General features: G+C 40.2%; 1 protein-coding gene across 7 annotated transcripts in view; it reads left to right on the plus strand.

The window, feature by feature from the left end:
• FIG4 (FIG4 phosphoinositide 5-phosphatase) overlaps window positions 1-14,322 on the plus strand; it is a 128,944-nt gene that overhangs the window by 10,143 nt on the left and 104,479 nt on the right. For all 7 annotated transcript variants that reach the window (XM_073022404.1, XM_008007375.3, XM_073022403.1 and 4 more), the window contains exon 2: window positions 13,615-13,713. In XM_073022404.1, the coding sequence (XP_072878505.1) occupies window positions 13,615-13,713 (99 nt within the window). The remainder of the gene's footprint in view (window positions 1-13,614; window positions 13,714-14,322) is intronic.

A 14,322-nucleotide genomic window follows, 5' to 3' on the forward strand; every position in this document is an offset into this window, starting at 1 on the left:
ACAAGAACCACGTGGCGAGGAAATGCACCTTTCTTAATTAGCCTTGATTTGTGTAATCAGGGAATGGGAGAGAGCAATATAGGGTGTAGTTGACTAAGGATTGGAAAAGGAAACCAAAGTATATAAAGTGAGAGAGAGAAACAGCGATTATATTAATAACTGGTGTAGAGTGTGTGGTTGGAGGTGACATTCACACTTGCTTCTACAGAGGATTTGAAGCTTCCCCAGAGTAAAGCCCTGAAGCTCTAATGGATAGACTTGCAGACCTCTCTTGAGATTCACTTCCCCCTTCTGGGCTGCATTACCCAATTACTGGGATTACTGGACTAAGTGAGAAGGCAGGCTTGCAATACTGCTAGATTGGGAGAAACAATTTCATGGTGCTCTTTACAAATAATACATTTAATCTGAAAGTTCAAGTGAAGTTTAACATGAATTGAAGCTGTCATACAACCTAAAATTTCTTTCAAGAAGACTGATTTTCCTCCCTCAGATGAAAAGTGAGTGATTAATTAGACTGTTATTATAAAAGGAGATTATGTTAGTAGATACTGAATTTCCCGTTAAATGGATTACCTATTGTATTCCATTGTGGATTTCACATATATATTTTAGAAATACTCGTCTTTATACCAAGTCACCTCTGTTAAAGCTATATTGAAATTTTAAGCTTTTGCTTGAACAATGACACTTAACTTTCAGCAGAGAGCCAGCTTAGCTCATCTTCTATCTTAACAGGTATTATTTCAATGTAGCTTTTTTTGGTATCCTAATTCTCCACCCGAACTCCTGCCAAATCCCAAGCCCTAGCGTATCTACAAACACACAAACCTTTCCCCCAGTGATGTTGATTTGTAGGCACCTACTTGCATGTATATGTACATTTAGGGAGTCCGGCTGAGGCATGCCTGGTCTATGGAAATCCTGTGTGCTCCAATTACTGCTCCCTTTCCTTCCCTGTTCTTCTTGGATATTTTATTTATCTCCTTTCCCTCTACCATTTGAACTAGGGGCCCTTTGCTTCTTCAGACTCTGCCAATACTTGAGATGACTTTTCCGTCTTCTTTCAATCCCTAGTTCTTACTACGAATTTGTAATAAATTGAACCCTGACTTTCCCCTAGATGTATAAATCTCTCAACACATTCATAGCCCTTAAGTATTCTTCTGGGTTTCATCTTGAAGCAATGGCTTTAGTCCGGACTGGATGCTCCCAAGGCCTGCACTACAGCTGCCATCCTGGGGTTTCCCTTCACCGTTACCCTATATCATACTGTCTATGACAGTTTCCCTGTTTTCCTGGATCCCATCATTTCCTGTTTCTTGATTATGGCCTCGTTTTGGTAGAGTACTTCCTTTAATTACTTCATGAGAAAGGGTTCATGGAAAGGTTATTTATTTTTTTTTAACCCATGCATGTCTAAAAATGTCCTATGCCACCCTCAGGGTTGATTGATAAAATAAATATTGAATTAAGGATTGGAATGAATTTTCCTTTAGAATTTTGAAGGCCTTATGTCATTCTCTTCCACCTTCCAGCATTGTTGCTGAGATCTTCTAATGTTATTCTGCTCGAGGTCTTTAGTTTGATGCTTGTTTTTTTTTTTCTTTTTTCTTTTTAGAAGCTGTGCTAACTTCTTTTTGTGCTCTCTTCTTTTTATCTTCTTCTGACACTACAGAGGTATCGGGGCCTCAAATTCTCAAATTCTGTTTTGGAGGTTCTATTGTGTAAATTGGATTGCTTCTTGACTTTTCCATTGCCAGTTTAGGAGTCAGCTTTGTTACACATGCTTTTCAGTTTCAAATGGTTTTTATTTTTCCCCTTTATCTTCTTTGTTCCTCCTTTTGCTCTTGGGGCTTGAGCCTAAAAACGAACATAAAAAACTTTACTATGGTTTTAGTAAGATGTTTGGGAGGACCAGAGGTGTCCACTCCCTCATCTTCATCCAGGATTCTACCTGTTTTGCACTTCGGACACCTCTGTTGTGGATCTTGCTCCCGCTCTGTCCCTGAGACTGCCCACAGAAGGGCCACACTCACAAGCACCTGTTGTCAGATACTCTGTTCTTATCGACTTGACTTCTCAGCAGCATCTGATGTGAATATGACTGCTTTCCCAGATGATCTTTGTTTGCTTTGATGAGTTCGCCCTGTGCTGGGGTTTACTCATTCACCAGCCATTCCTCCCAATCTTCTCAGCTGGTTCCTTCTCCATATCCAGCTTCTTAATAATGAAATTCCTCAGGCTAGCTTTTTTGGCTCTCATCACTCTCCCTACTCTCTCAAGTAGGTTTAACCCAGTCCCATGGCTTTAAATGCTGCATACGTGCTGATGGCACCCACTGAGCTCTTTTACCCACTGAGTTCTCATTTGGCCTCTCTGGGCATGTTGTAAACAGAACTCTTGGTTTCCCTTCAAACCTGTTTCTTCTCCAATCATCTCGACATCAGTAAGTGGCACCATCGTCTAGCTGTCTGCTTAAAGGTACTTGGATCTATTACTCTCCTTCCTGATCCCATCTACCAGTAAGTTATATCTCTAAAATACATCTTCAATTTATCTTTTTCCTCAGGCATCGAGCCCAGTTCCTGACACATATGAGGCATTTACTAGTCAGTGGTCAAATGAGTGACATCAATAGAAACACCAAGAAAATTTATGTAAAAAAAATGTGGGCTTGGGGCCGGGTGTGGTGGCTCATGCCTGTAATCCCAGCACTTTGGGAGGTCAAAGCAGGTGGATCATTTGAGGTCAGGAGTTCGAGACCAGCCTGGCCAACATGGTGAAACCCTGTCTCTACTAAAAATACAAAAAAAAAAAAAAAAAAAAAGTAGCTGGGTGTTGTGGTGCACGTCTGTAATCCCAGCTACTCAGGAGGCTGAGGGAGGAGAATTGCTTGAACCCGGGAAGCCAGGAAACACGGAGGTTCTGGTGAGCCAAGATCACACCACTGCACTCCAGCCTGGGTGACAGAGTGAGACTCCATCTCAGAAAAAAAAAAAAAAAAAAAGTAGGCTCTTTAAAAATGATGAGGTCATGAAAAACAAAGCCTGATGGACTATTCTAGATTAAAAGATTTAAAAAGGTGTAACATATCCTTACATAAAGATATGTAATACATGATCCTTGATTAGATTCTGGCTTTTAAAAATCCAGCTATAGAGGATATTATAGAGAGATGTGGGGAAAATTGGAATATAAATTGTACATGCATAATATTGTATCGATATTATGATTATGTGTTATGATACCTGCAACTCATTTTCAGAGGTTCAGAGGAAGAAAGCGTCTATCAGGAGTGGGGGAGGGAGAAAACAAATGCAACAAAATGTTAACAGTTGGTGAATCTAAATGAAGGGTATATGGGTATTTGTTGTACTGTTCTGTTGTCTTTGAAAATTTTTTTAAATTAAAAATTGGGAAAAAAATCAACAGTGGAGGAAAATTTTAATGGAGGGAAACTTTAGGGAAATTTTGAATCCCCAAAATGCTGAGGTCCATTTTGAGACATACTATTAAATGTAATAAAGGCTGAGGATATACAGAGTTGATGTATTCAACAGGAAGGAAATAAGAACGAGTAGAAACAAGGCCTTTCTGGAAGTTACCACTTAAGAAATTGGTGTGAAAGTGGATGGTCAGCTGCCCACCAGAGGGCAGTGCAGGCAGGGATTCCGCAGTCTACAACAGGCCCGCTGAAATGCAGGGGTTTTCTTTCCCACATAACTGGCTCCACGTGAGGTCGCTACTCTCTGCACAAAACATTTTTAGCATTCTTAGACTATTTGAGAAGAGAGAGAATGCGGGTAGTTATAGTGCTCCCCATTTCTTTCCCTCCACTCTAATCTGTTTCCAGATTCTGTGGGTTTTAGCCTTTGTCTGATTCATGGATTCTTTGGAAGAATCTGGATATGGGAGGTACAGATCTGCCTTCCTAAGTGTGTGTTTCAAAGTGCAATAATGCATTTGCTCATGAGCATGTCAGGATTTATATCTGTTTTTAAAATCACAGACTGCCAAAGTATAATCCCATTGTAATTAATCTTTAGGTTTCGTAGGATTTATTAAAATTCTGTACAACAAACTCCTGTGACACAAATTTACCTATGTAGCAAACCTTCACATGTACACACCCCCAAACCTAAAATAAAAGTTAAAATTAAAAAATAAAATTCTGGGGAATTTCATTTAGGAATTTTACCTCTTTTAAACCTAGGATGTGCCTCCTTACTGAGTGGTTGACTTAAGAGCCATTTTTCTATGTGCTTACCCAGAAAAGATGGGTTAGTGTAAATGTCTTAGAAAATTACCCAGCAAATGAAATGATTACTCTGTGGTACATAGCTGTTCTTTCACCTAACACTTAGCCAGTGCCTGAGGTACCATATTGTGCTACTAGACTAGGGAATTAAAATCCAGAGGTTAAGGAGTTAGCCCCAGTCTCCTGAGGTGCTTATAGTAGGGGGCAGACAAGCCCCAAACAATTTTAGACAAGACTTTTAGAAGTAAATACTACATTTAGATAGAAACAAAAGTGCTTGGGGAGAACAGGTGATGAGTAGGGATTGGTGCAGGTGGACATGGATGGTTCACTGGCCCTGTCTTGGCTCAGTGCACAAAGTCCTGCTTAGAGGTTCTTCAAGGCCAAACTCAGCATCAGGACTACACCAGCCTGCTCTGACCATCCCCAGGTAAGTCAAGTGCCCTTCCTGTGTTCTCATGGCATCTAGTTCATACCTCTGTTATAGCATGCTATTCATGGTTGTCAGTTTGCATGCTCTTCCCTCCTGAGGACATAGACTGACTACTAACAGATTGGTGCATTCTCCCATTGTGGGTCCATTCTGGTCCTGAACATGCTTTCCTCCCTTTGGGCTAACTCTCTGTTTTCCTCTGGCATTTGTCTTTTTCCTCAAATACAATGGCATAGTCTCACTGACTTCTTACAAAGTGAAGGAAAGAAAAGGAACTCACACTTATTGAGTGGCTTCTTTGTGCTGACCGCTGTAGTCACTGTGTTAGGTGCTTTGTGAACGAACATTTGCTCGCTTATTCTTGTGCCTGTAACAAACATGCCAGGCTTCTTCCCTTTTCAGGTCTTTGCACTTGCTGTTTCCTCTCCTAGAAGCCATTTTTTAAGTCCTCAAGAAGGGCTCCCTGTTCTGCTAACAAGCACATATAGTTTACAAACCATTCTTCTTAGGTGAATGTTGTTAGATTGGTTACCCCCTCTCCTCTCAGTGGTGGGTAGGGTGTCAGGGACAGGAATTAGTTGAAGCCTGGCTGAGATTCTTTTACTTCCTTTCTCTTTCTGTTTGCTTGTCTAACTGTGCCCCCAGTACATCGAATCCTGTCACTGGATGTCCCAACTTAGTGTACTAATTTTTATTATAATTTCTTTATTTCTACCTCATTATAACTCATAATGTCATCTAGACTGTACCTCTCCTAGGAGATGCGAGATTGAATTTCTTGACTAGCTTTCCTCTTGAGATCAGGCTACCTTATCATTTTTAACAGATTGTTTTGCTCTTCATAACCTGTCAGTAAATCAGAACTTGATAAACATATATCACACACATATATATATACTTAATAGTAAAAATGCCATCTGTTTCTACAGATTTAAAGTTAAAACAGTATATCCAAGTGTTCATGTTCTAATATACAGTAATATCTTACCTTTTAAAGTGTTATCCATTCTTGAAGGTTCAATTCTAGACCAAACTTGTCTGACATTTTTTTCATCTATAGTCTCTTCTATCCATTCTTGAAGGTTCAATTCTAGACCCAATTCGTCAGACGAGTTTTTCTCAACTCGTCTGACATTTTCTCATCACATTAATCTTTCCTGCACTGATTTACTGATTTCCTATGGTCTACATGCTTCATTTTGGCCTTTAATATCGAAAGACTTATTTAGTTGCTTTGTGTATCTACACCTTATATGTCCAATAGTAAATGGCACAATGTGAGTTGATTGTGGCAGTGTTTTCTCAATTTTTGCAATGTTTAAGAAGTGTCACTTTTTAAAGGACTTTTTGAAGCAAAATATCTTTGTTTTTGCTAATGAAGTTGTACTTATTTTTTAGATATAATTTTAGAGTAATTCATTTCAGTTTTTCTTAGAAGCATTTTCATTTAAATACATTATTTTTGTATATTTTGATTATTCTTTTCATTCTCAATGTTCTTTTTTTTTTACTTTTAAGTTTGGGGTACACATGCAGGTTTGTTATGTAGGTAAACCTGTGTCATGGGGTTTGTTGTACAGATTATTTTGTCATGCAGGTATTAAGCCTAGTACTCATTAGTTATTTTTCCTGATCATCTCCCTCCTCCCACCCTTTACCCTCCAAAAGACCCCGATGTCTGTTGCTTCCCTCTGTGTGTCCATGTACTTGTAAGTGAGAACATGCAATATTTGGTTTTTGTTTTTGCATTCGTTTGCCAAGGATAATGGCCTCCAGCTCCACCCATGTTCCTGCAAAGGACTTTTTTATGGCTGCATAGTATTCCATGGTATATATGTACCATGTTTTCTTTATCCAGTCTATCACTGATGGGCATTTAGGTTGAATCCATGTCTTTGCTATTGTGAATAGTACTACAGTGAACATACGTGTGCATGTGTCTTTATAATAGAACGACTTCTATTCCTTTGGGTGTATACCCAGTAATGGGATTCCTGGGCCAAATGATAGTTCTGTCTTTAGGTCTTAGAGGAATTGCCACACTGTCTTCCACAATGGTTCAACTAATATACACTCCCACTAACAGTGTATAAGTAAGTGTTCCTTTTTCTCTGAAACCTTTCCAGCATCTGTTGTTTTCTTTTGACTTTTTAGTAATAGCCATTCTGACTGGTGTGAGATGGTCTTTCATTGTGGTTTTGATTTGCATTTCTCTAATAATCAGTGATGCAGAGCTTTTTTTCATATGATTTTTGGCTGCATGTATGTCTTCTTTTAAAAAGTGTCTCTTCATGTGCTTTGCCCACTTTTTAATGGTTTTTTTTTCTTGTAAATTTGTTTAAGTCCCTCACAGATTCTGGATATTAGATCTTTGTCAGATGTATAGTTTGCAAAAATTTTCTCCTATTCTGTAAGTTGTCTGTTTAGTTGTCTCTTGATAGTTTGTTTTGCTGTGCAGAAGCTCTTTAGTTTAATTAGATCCCGTTTGTCATTTTTTGCTTTTGCTGCAATAGCTTTTGGATCTTCATTATGAAATCTTTGCCTGTGCCTATGTCCTGAATGGTATTGCCTATATTATCTTCCAGAGTTTTTATACTTTTGAGTTTTACATTTAAGACATCAATCCATCTTGAGTTAATTTTTGTATGTGGTATAAGGAAGGAGTCCGGTTTCAATCTTCTGCATATGGCTAGCCAGTTCTCCCAGGATCACTTGTTGAATAGGGAATCCTTTCCCCATTACTTGTTTTAGTAAGATTTGTCAAAGACTAGATAGTTGTAGACATGTGGCCTTATTTCTGGGTTCTCTATTCTGTTCTGTTGGTCTGTGTATCTGTTTTTGTACCAGTACCATGCTGTTTTGGTTTCTGTAGTCCTGTAGTATGGTTTGAAGTTGGGTAGCATAATGCCTCCAGCTTTGTTCTTATTGCTGAGGATTGTGTTGGCTATTTGGGCTCTTTATTGGTTCCATATGAATTTTAAGATAGTTTTTTCTAGTTCTGTGAAAAATGTGAGTGGTAATTTAATAGGAATAACATCAAATCTGTAAATTGCTTTGGGCAGTATGGCCGTTTTCACAATATTGATTCTTCCTATCCACGAACATGGAATGATTTTCCATTTATTTGCGTCATCTCTGATTTCTTTGAGCAGTGGTTTGTAGTTCTTGTAGAGATCTTTCACCTCCATAGTTAGCTGTATTCCTAGGTGTTTTATTCTTTTTTGTGACAATTGTGAATGGGAGTTTGTTCCTGATTTGGCTCTCAGTTTGACTGTTGTTGGTGTATAGGAATGCTAGTGATTTTTGCACGTTGATTTTGTGTTCTTAGACTTTACTGAAGTTGTTTATCAGCTTAAGAACCTTTGGGCTGAGACTATTGGGTTTTCTAGAAATAGAATCATGTTATCTGCGAAAAGGGATAGTTTGACTTCCTCTCTTCCTATTTGGATACCTTTTATTTCTTTCTCTTGCCTGATTGCCCTGACCAGAACTTGCAATACTGTGTTGAATAGGAGTGTTGAGAGAAGACATCCTTGTTTTGTGCCAGTTTTCAAGGGGAATGCTTCCAGCTGTTGCACATTTGGTATGGTGTTGGCTGTGGGTTTGTCATATATTGTTTTTATTATTTTGAGGTATGTTCCTTCAATACCTAGTTTATTGAGTTTTTAACATGAATGGATATTGAATTTTATTGAAAGCATCTGCATCTATTGAGATAATCATGTGATTTTTGTCTTTAGTTCTGTTTATATGGCGAGTCACATTTATTGATTTGCATACGTTGAACCAACCTTGCATCCCAGGGATAAAGCCTACTTTTTCATAGTGGATATGCTTTTTGATGTGCTGCTGGATTCAATTTGCCAGTATTTTGTGGAGGATTTTTGCATTGGTGTACATCAAGGATATTGGCCTGAAGTTTTCTTTTTTTGTTGTATCTCTGCCAGGTTTTGGTATCAGGATGATGCTGGCCTCATAGAATGAGTTAGGGAGGAGCCCCTCCTCCTCAGTTTTTTGGGAATAGTTTCAGTAGAAATGGTACTAGTTCTTTGTACGTCTTCTAGAATTCAGCTTGGAATCCGTCTGGACCTGGGTTTTTTTTTTTTTTTTTTTTCTTTTTTTTTTTTTTTTTTTGAGACGGAGTCTCGCTCTGTCGCCCAGGCTGGAGTGCAGTGGCCGGATCTCAGCTCACTGCAAGCTCCGCCTCCCGGGTTCACGCCATTCTCCCGCCTCAGCCTCCCGAGTAGCTGGGACTACAGGCGCCCGCCTCCTCGCCCGGCTAGTTTTCTGTATTTTTCAGTAGAGACGGGGTTTCACCGTGTAGGCCAGGATGGTCTCGATCTCCTGACCTCGTGATCTGCCCGTCTCGGCCTCCCAAAGTGCTGGGATTACAGGCTTGAGCCACCGCGCCCGGCCATTACTGTTCAAACGCTCAACGAATCTAGCAGCTGTTTTTTTTTTGTTGTTGTTGTTTTTAACTAATAAAATATATAGACTGGAAGCTAGACTAGTAAAGAAAAGAGAGAAGATTCAAACAAACACAATCAGAAGCAACAAGGGGGATATTAACGCTAACCCCACAGAAATACTAACCACCATCAGAGAATAGTATGAACACCTCTATTCACACACACTAGAAAATCTAGAAGAAATGGATAAATTCCTGGACACATACACTGTCCCATGACTGAACCAGGAAGAAACTCAATCCCTGAACAGACCAGTAATGAGCTCTGAAATTGAGGCAGTAATTAGCCTACAAGAAAAAAAAAAAGGCTGAGCCACCCTGCCTCAATTTCAGAGCTCATTACTGGTCTGTTCAGGGATTGAGTTTCTTCCTGGTTCAGTCATGGGACAGTGTATGTGTCCAGGAATTTATCCATTTCTTCTAGATTTTCTAGTGTGTGTGAATAGAGGTGTTCATACTATTCTCTGATGGTGGTTAGTATTTCTGTGGGGTTAGCGTTAATATCCCCCTTGTTGCTTCTGATTGTGTTTGTTTGAATCTTCTCTCTTTTCTTTACTAGTCTAGCTTCCAGTCTATATATTTTATTAGTTAAAAACAACAACAACAAAAAAAAAACAGCTGCTAGATTCGTTGAGCGTTTGAACAGTTTTTTGTGTCTCAGTCTCTTTCAGTTCAGCTCTGATTTTGAGTATCCTTGTTCACTTTGTCTTGATGATCTGTCTACTATTGTCAATGTGGTGTTAAAGTCTCCCACTATTAGTGTGTGGGAGTCTAAGTCTCTTTGAAGGTCTCTAAAAGCTTGCTTTATTAATCTGAGTGTTCCTCTGTTGGCTGCATATATATATTAGTTGTATCTTCTTGTTGAATTGAACCCTTTACCGTTATGTAATGCCCTTCTCTGTCTTTTTAAAAAAATCTTTGTTGGTTTACAGTCTGTTTAGTCAGACACTGGAATTGCAACCCCTGCTTTTTTCTGTTTCCTGTTTGCTTGATAGATTTTACTTTGTCCCTTTATTTTGAGCCTATGTGTTTTATTGCATGTAAGATGGGTCTCTTGAAGACAGCATACTCATGGGTCTTAGTCCTTTATCCAGTTTGCCACTGTGTGCTTTTTAAATGGGGTATTTAGTCCATTTGCATTCAAGGTTAGAATTGGTATGTGTGAACCTATCATCAGGATGTTAGCTGGTCATTTTGCAGACTTGTTTATGTGGTTGCTTTATAGTGTCACTGGTCTGTGTACTTGAGTGTGTTTTTGTAGTTGGCTGGGAATGGCCTTTCCTTTCCATATTTAGTGCTTCCTTCAGGAGCTCTTGCAAGGCAGTTCTGGTGGTAACAAATTCCCACAGCATGTTTATCTGAAAAGGATGTTATTTCTGCTTTGCTTGTGAAGCTTAGTTTGGCTGCATATGAAATTCTGAGTTGGAAATTATTTTCTTCAAGAAGGTGAATATTGGCCCCCAATCTTTTCTGGCTTTTAGGGTTTCAGCTGAGAGGTCTACTGTTAGTCCGATGGGCTTCCCTTTTTAGGTCACCTGACCTTTCTCTTTAGCTGCCTTTAACATTGTTTCTTTCATTTGACCTTGGAGAATATGATGATAATGTGCCTTGGGGATGATCTTCTAGTGAAGTATCTGACTGGGGTTCTCTACATTTCTTTAATTTGAATGTTGGCTTCTTTAGATAGGTTGGGGAATTTCTCATGGATGATATCCAGAAATATGTTTTCCAAGTTGGTTCCATTCTCTTTCTGGTATGCCAGTGAGTTGTAGAGTCAGTCTCTTTACATAACCCCATATTACTCGGAGCATTTGTTCATACCTCTTCATTCTTTTTTTCTCCATTCTTGTCTTATTTCAGAAAGCCAGTCTTCAAGCTCTGAGATTCTTTCCTCTGCTTGGTCTGTTCTGCTATTAGTACTTGTGTTTGCATTGTGAAATTCTTGTAGTATATTTTTCAGCTGTATCAGGTCAGTTATGTTCTTCTCTATGCTGGGTATTTTGTCTGTCATGTTTTATCATGATTTTTGGCTTCCTTGGATTGGGTTTTAACATACTCCTGTAGTTCAGTGAACTTCATTTCTATTCCTATTCTGAATTCTGTTTCTGTCATGTCAGCCATCTCAGCCAGGTTCAGAACCCTTGCTGGAGAAACAGTGCAGTCCTTTGGAGGAAAAAAGGCACTTCTGGCTTTTTGAGTTGTCAGAGTTCTTGCGCTGGTTCTTTCTCACCTTTGTGGGCTAATGTTTCTTCAGTCTTTGGAGCTGTTGACCTTTGTATGGCTTTTTTTTTTTCTTTTATCCTATTTGATGACCTTAAGGGTTCGATTGTGGGATAAGGTGGATTCAGTTGACCGGTTTTGTTTCTGGAAGATTATAGGGAGCCAATATTCAGCTGCCAACTCCTGGACTGTGTGCTCTAATTCTGGAATACTTGCATTGGGCTCTGACTTTGTTCTCTGGCTCCTTGAGGTTAGGTATTCAATGCGCTGAGGGTGTCAACGTGTAGTAACTGCTGGTCACTACACTTTGATGGGTGGTGTCAGCCAAAGCATTTCATGGTGTGGTGGCAGTGGGATCTTTTCTCATTCACATGTGCCAGTGGCAGTGAAAGCATGGTGGCTGCAGCAGGGTGCCAGCAGGTGCCTGCCTCCATGTGGCCATTCACAGCAGCAGCAGAGGCAGTATGGCTCAGGAGGTGGGGGAGGCCCTGCTGGTGTGCATGTAGTCATCATGGTGATCCTGTTAGCACAGGGGCAGGGCACTGGTAGATGCAGGTCTATATACACTCTTTGTGTGCTGAAGGCGATTGTGGTCACTGAGGGTTGGGGAGGGTCCACTGGTCTCTGTGCCTAGTTTCACTCCCATGGCAGCATTGGCACAGGGGTGGGATGAGGATGGGGCAGGCTGTCTCTGTGCCTACCAAGGCTCCAGCTGCAGTGGCAGTGCAGCTGAAGGAGGGAGGTGGATTGCATCCCCAACTGCAACAGTGGCAGGACAGGGTACATGCGCACACATGCACTGGTAGGGCAAGGAAGACAAAACCCGTCCGCACACACACATGTTGGCAAAGTGATGTTGAAAGTGGTGGTGAGCCTGGGGGAAGCTGCAGTGGAGGGAGGGAGAGCATAGGCTGTTGGGTGGCCATGGGGGCCACCCCAGTAGAGCTCTTCACCAGTCAAGAACCAGTCTACCAGCACAGGGGCTCTGATGCAGGCCCCCAGGGCACCTGAGGCTGCCCTGCAAGCAGGACTGGGACCCGGGAGAGAGGTCAGCAGACCAAGGGGTTCTCTGGTCGACTGTCCAGTCTGTTGGGCAAGAGCGCCCTTCAGAGTTCAGGTCTGACAGTTCCCCTAGGGCTAAAGTCTCCTATGGGAACAAGTCAACCCTAGCGGGATGAGTGTGCCTGGCTGGGCTCCACTACAAACGCTCCCATACCAAACCCTCTGGGCTCTGCATCAGCCAGCATGTTGCCCCTACCACTTCTCTAAGCAGCTTTCCCTGCAACCTTGAGTGTCTGTGGTGGTCAGGGAGTCTCCTTCTGTCAGGATTCCAGAGGCCTTGGCGAGAGTAAGTTTCTCCTCACCAGTTCAACTCACCCATTCCCCCAGTCACTGGGGGCCAGGAATGAATGCCGGTGCATGGTGGTCCCATGCAGCGTTCCCAACTTCCTCCCTCTTCAGCCCAGCTTCTGTGTCTTCCCGCCACCACTCTCAGTGCCTTCCCTCTGCAGATCTGTTAGGAGTGCTCTGATTGTCCCGGCCCCTCCGTGACAGCTGTTCTGCCCGGCTGCCTCTAGGCAGCCATCTTGCCCAGCACCCCTCCAGTATTTATTTAATAAGACTAATGTGATTGTGTTTAGTCGGAATGCTCCAAGGAACTGTTTTAGGAAAGAAAGAATAATAATAATTTCTTGTAGCTTATCTATAAAAGGTCATTTGGGAAGGACAACCATTTTAATCATTTATGGGACTCTGGGGTAGATTTTATAGTTGCTATATTAAAGACATTATCAGACATTTATGAAAATTTGTAAGTAGTTTTTTGATAAGCTGTCGGTACTTTAGTAGCTATAATTGTCTAAGCATTCCTAATTATATGTTGAGCTTTAGAATTTTTACCAGAGCTTCTTCCTGGTAAAGCTTAAATATCAGCCTCTAATCAGTTAGATTAATCTCTAAATTTATGACAATTGAATTCATCTGACCTGGTTACTGGGCACATTTCAGACATCAGACTGATCTTTATCATGAAACCACTAGGAATATTTTAATTTTAAAATTGACCTTTTGGAGTCAGCTTTCCTTTAATCTGTTGGTTATACATAACAGAAATATTTCTTTAAAAAGTAACCTGACTTTATTAATGTATTTAATTTCAAAAACTGAAGTGGTATAAAATGTGTATAGGGCAAAATGCCTTGATAAACTAGTGACATTACTTTTTATTTATAGAGATACTTCCTAGTTGGGAGCAATAATGCAGAAACGAAATATCGTGTCTTGAAGATTGATAGAACAGAACCAAAAGATTTGGTCATAATTGATGACAGGGTAAGTATTCTCCAAACCTGACTGCAAAAAAACTTTCATACCTGTTGTTTAAAGGATATGAAATATCCTTACAGTTTTTAGTGATATATTATTTTTATCATAAGTCTAAAGGTTTCAGTTATTTTTCTTGGTTGGCTAGAATTTGAATCTCCAATCTGATTTCTAGAAATCACTGGTGTCAAGAAGTATGCCAGAATTATACTTTGCCCCTCGTTTTGACTTGTTTTCAAAAACACACTCTTAGGGTAAGATAATGAGTATCGTTTCTTAAAGAGCTGACATTTTAAGGATTCAATGTAACTTAATATTGCATCTGCCAAAGAGATGATCTATTGTGGTTCTTTAATATCAGGCTACTTGAAGTCAGGGAAGACTTCTATGCTACAGTCTTTATTTTGCTCCTAAAAATCAGCTCTAGGACCTTTTCTGATGATTTGCTATACACTAAGGAAATGTTAAGCTGTTCTTATCCAGAGGTTAGGTTATCCAGAGTCAAGAATACAGAGGCTGGAATTCAGGTGGCACAAAAACCTGAAGCTGTTAGTCAAAAGTGAAATACTATATGGTGGTTTGAACAGTTAAGTTTAACTTTTTCACACAAAAGAACTT

Source organism: Chlorocebus sabaeus, chromosome 13 (genome assembly GCF_047675955.1).
Source record: "Chlorocebus sabaeus isolate Y175 chromosome 13, mChlSab1.0.hap1, whole genome shotgun sequence".
NCBI classification, from domain to species: domain Eukaryota; kingdom Metazoa; phylum Chordata; class Mammalia; order Primates; family Cercopithecidae; genus Chlorocebus; species Chlorocebus sabaeus.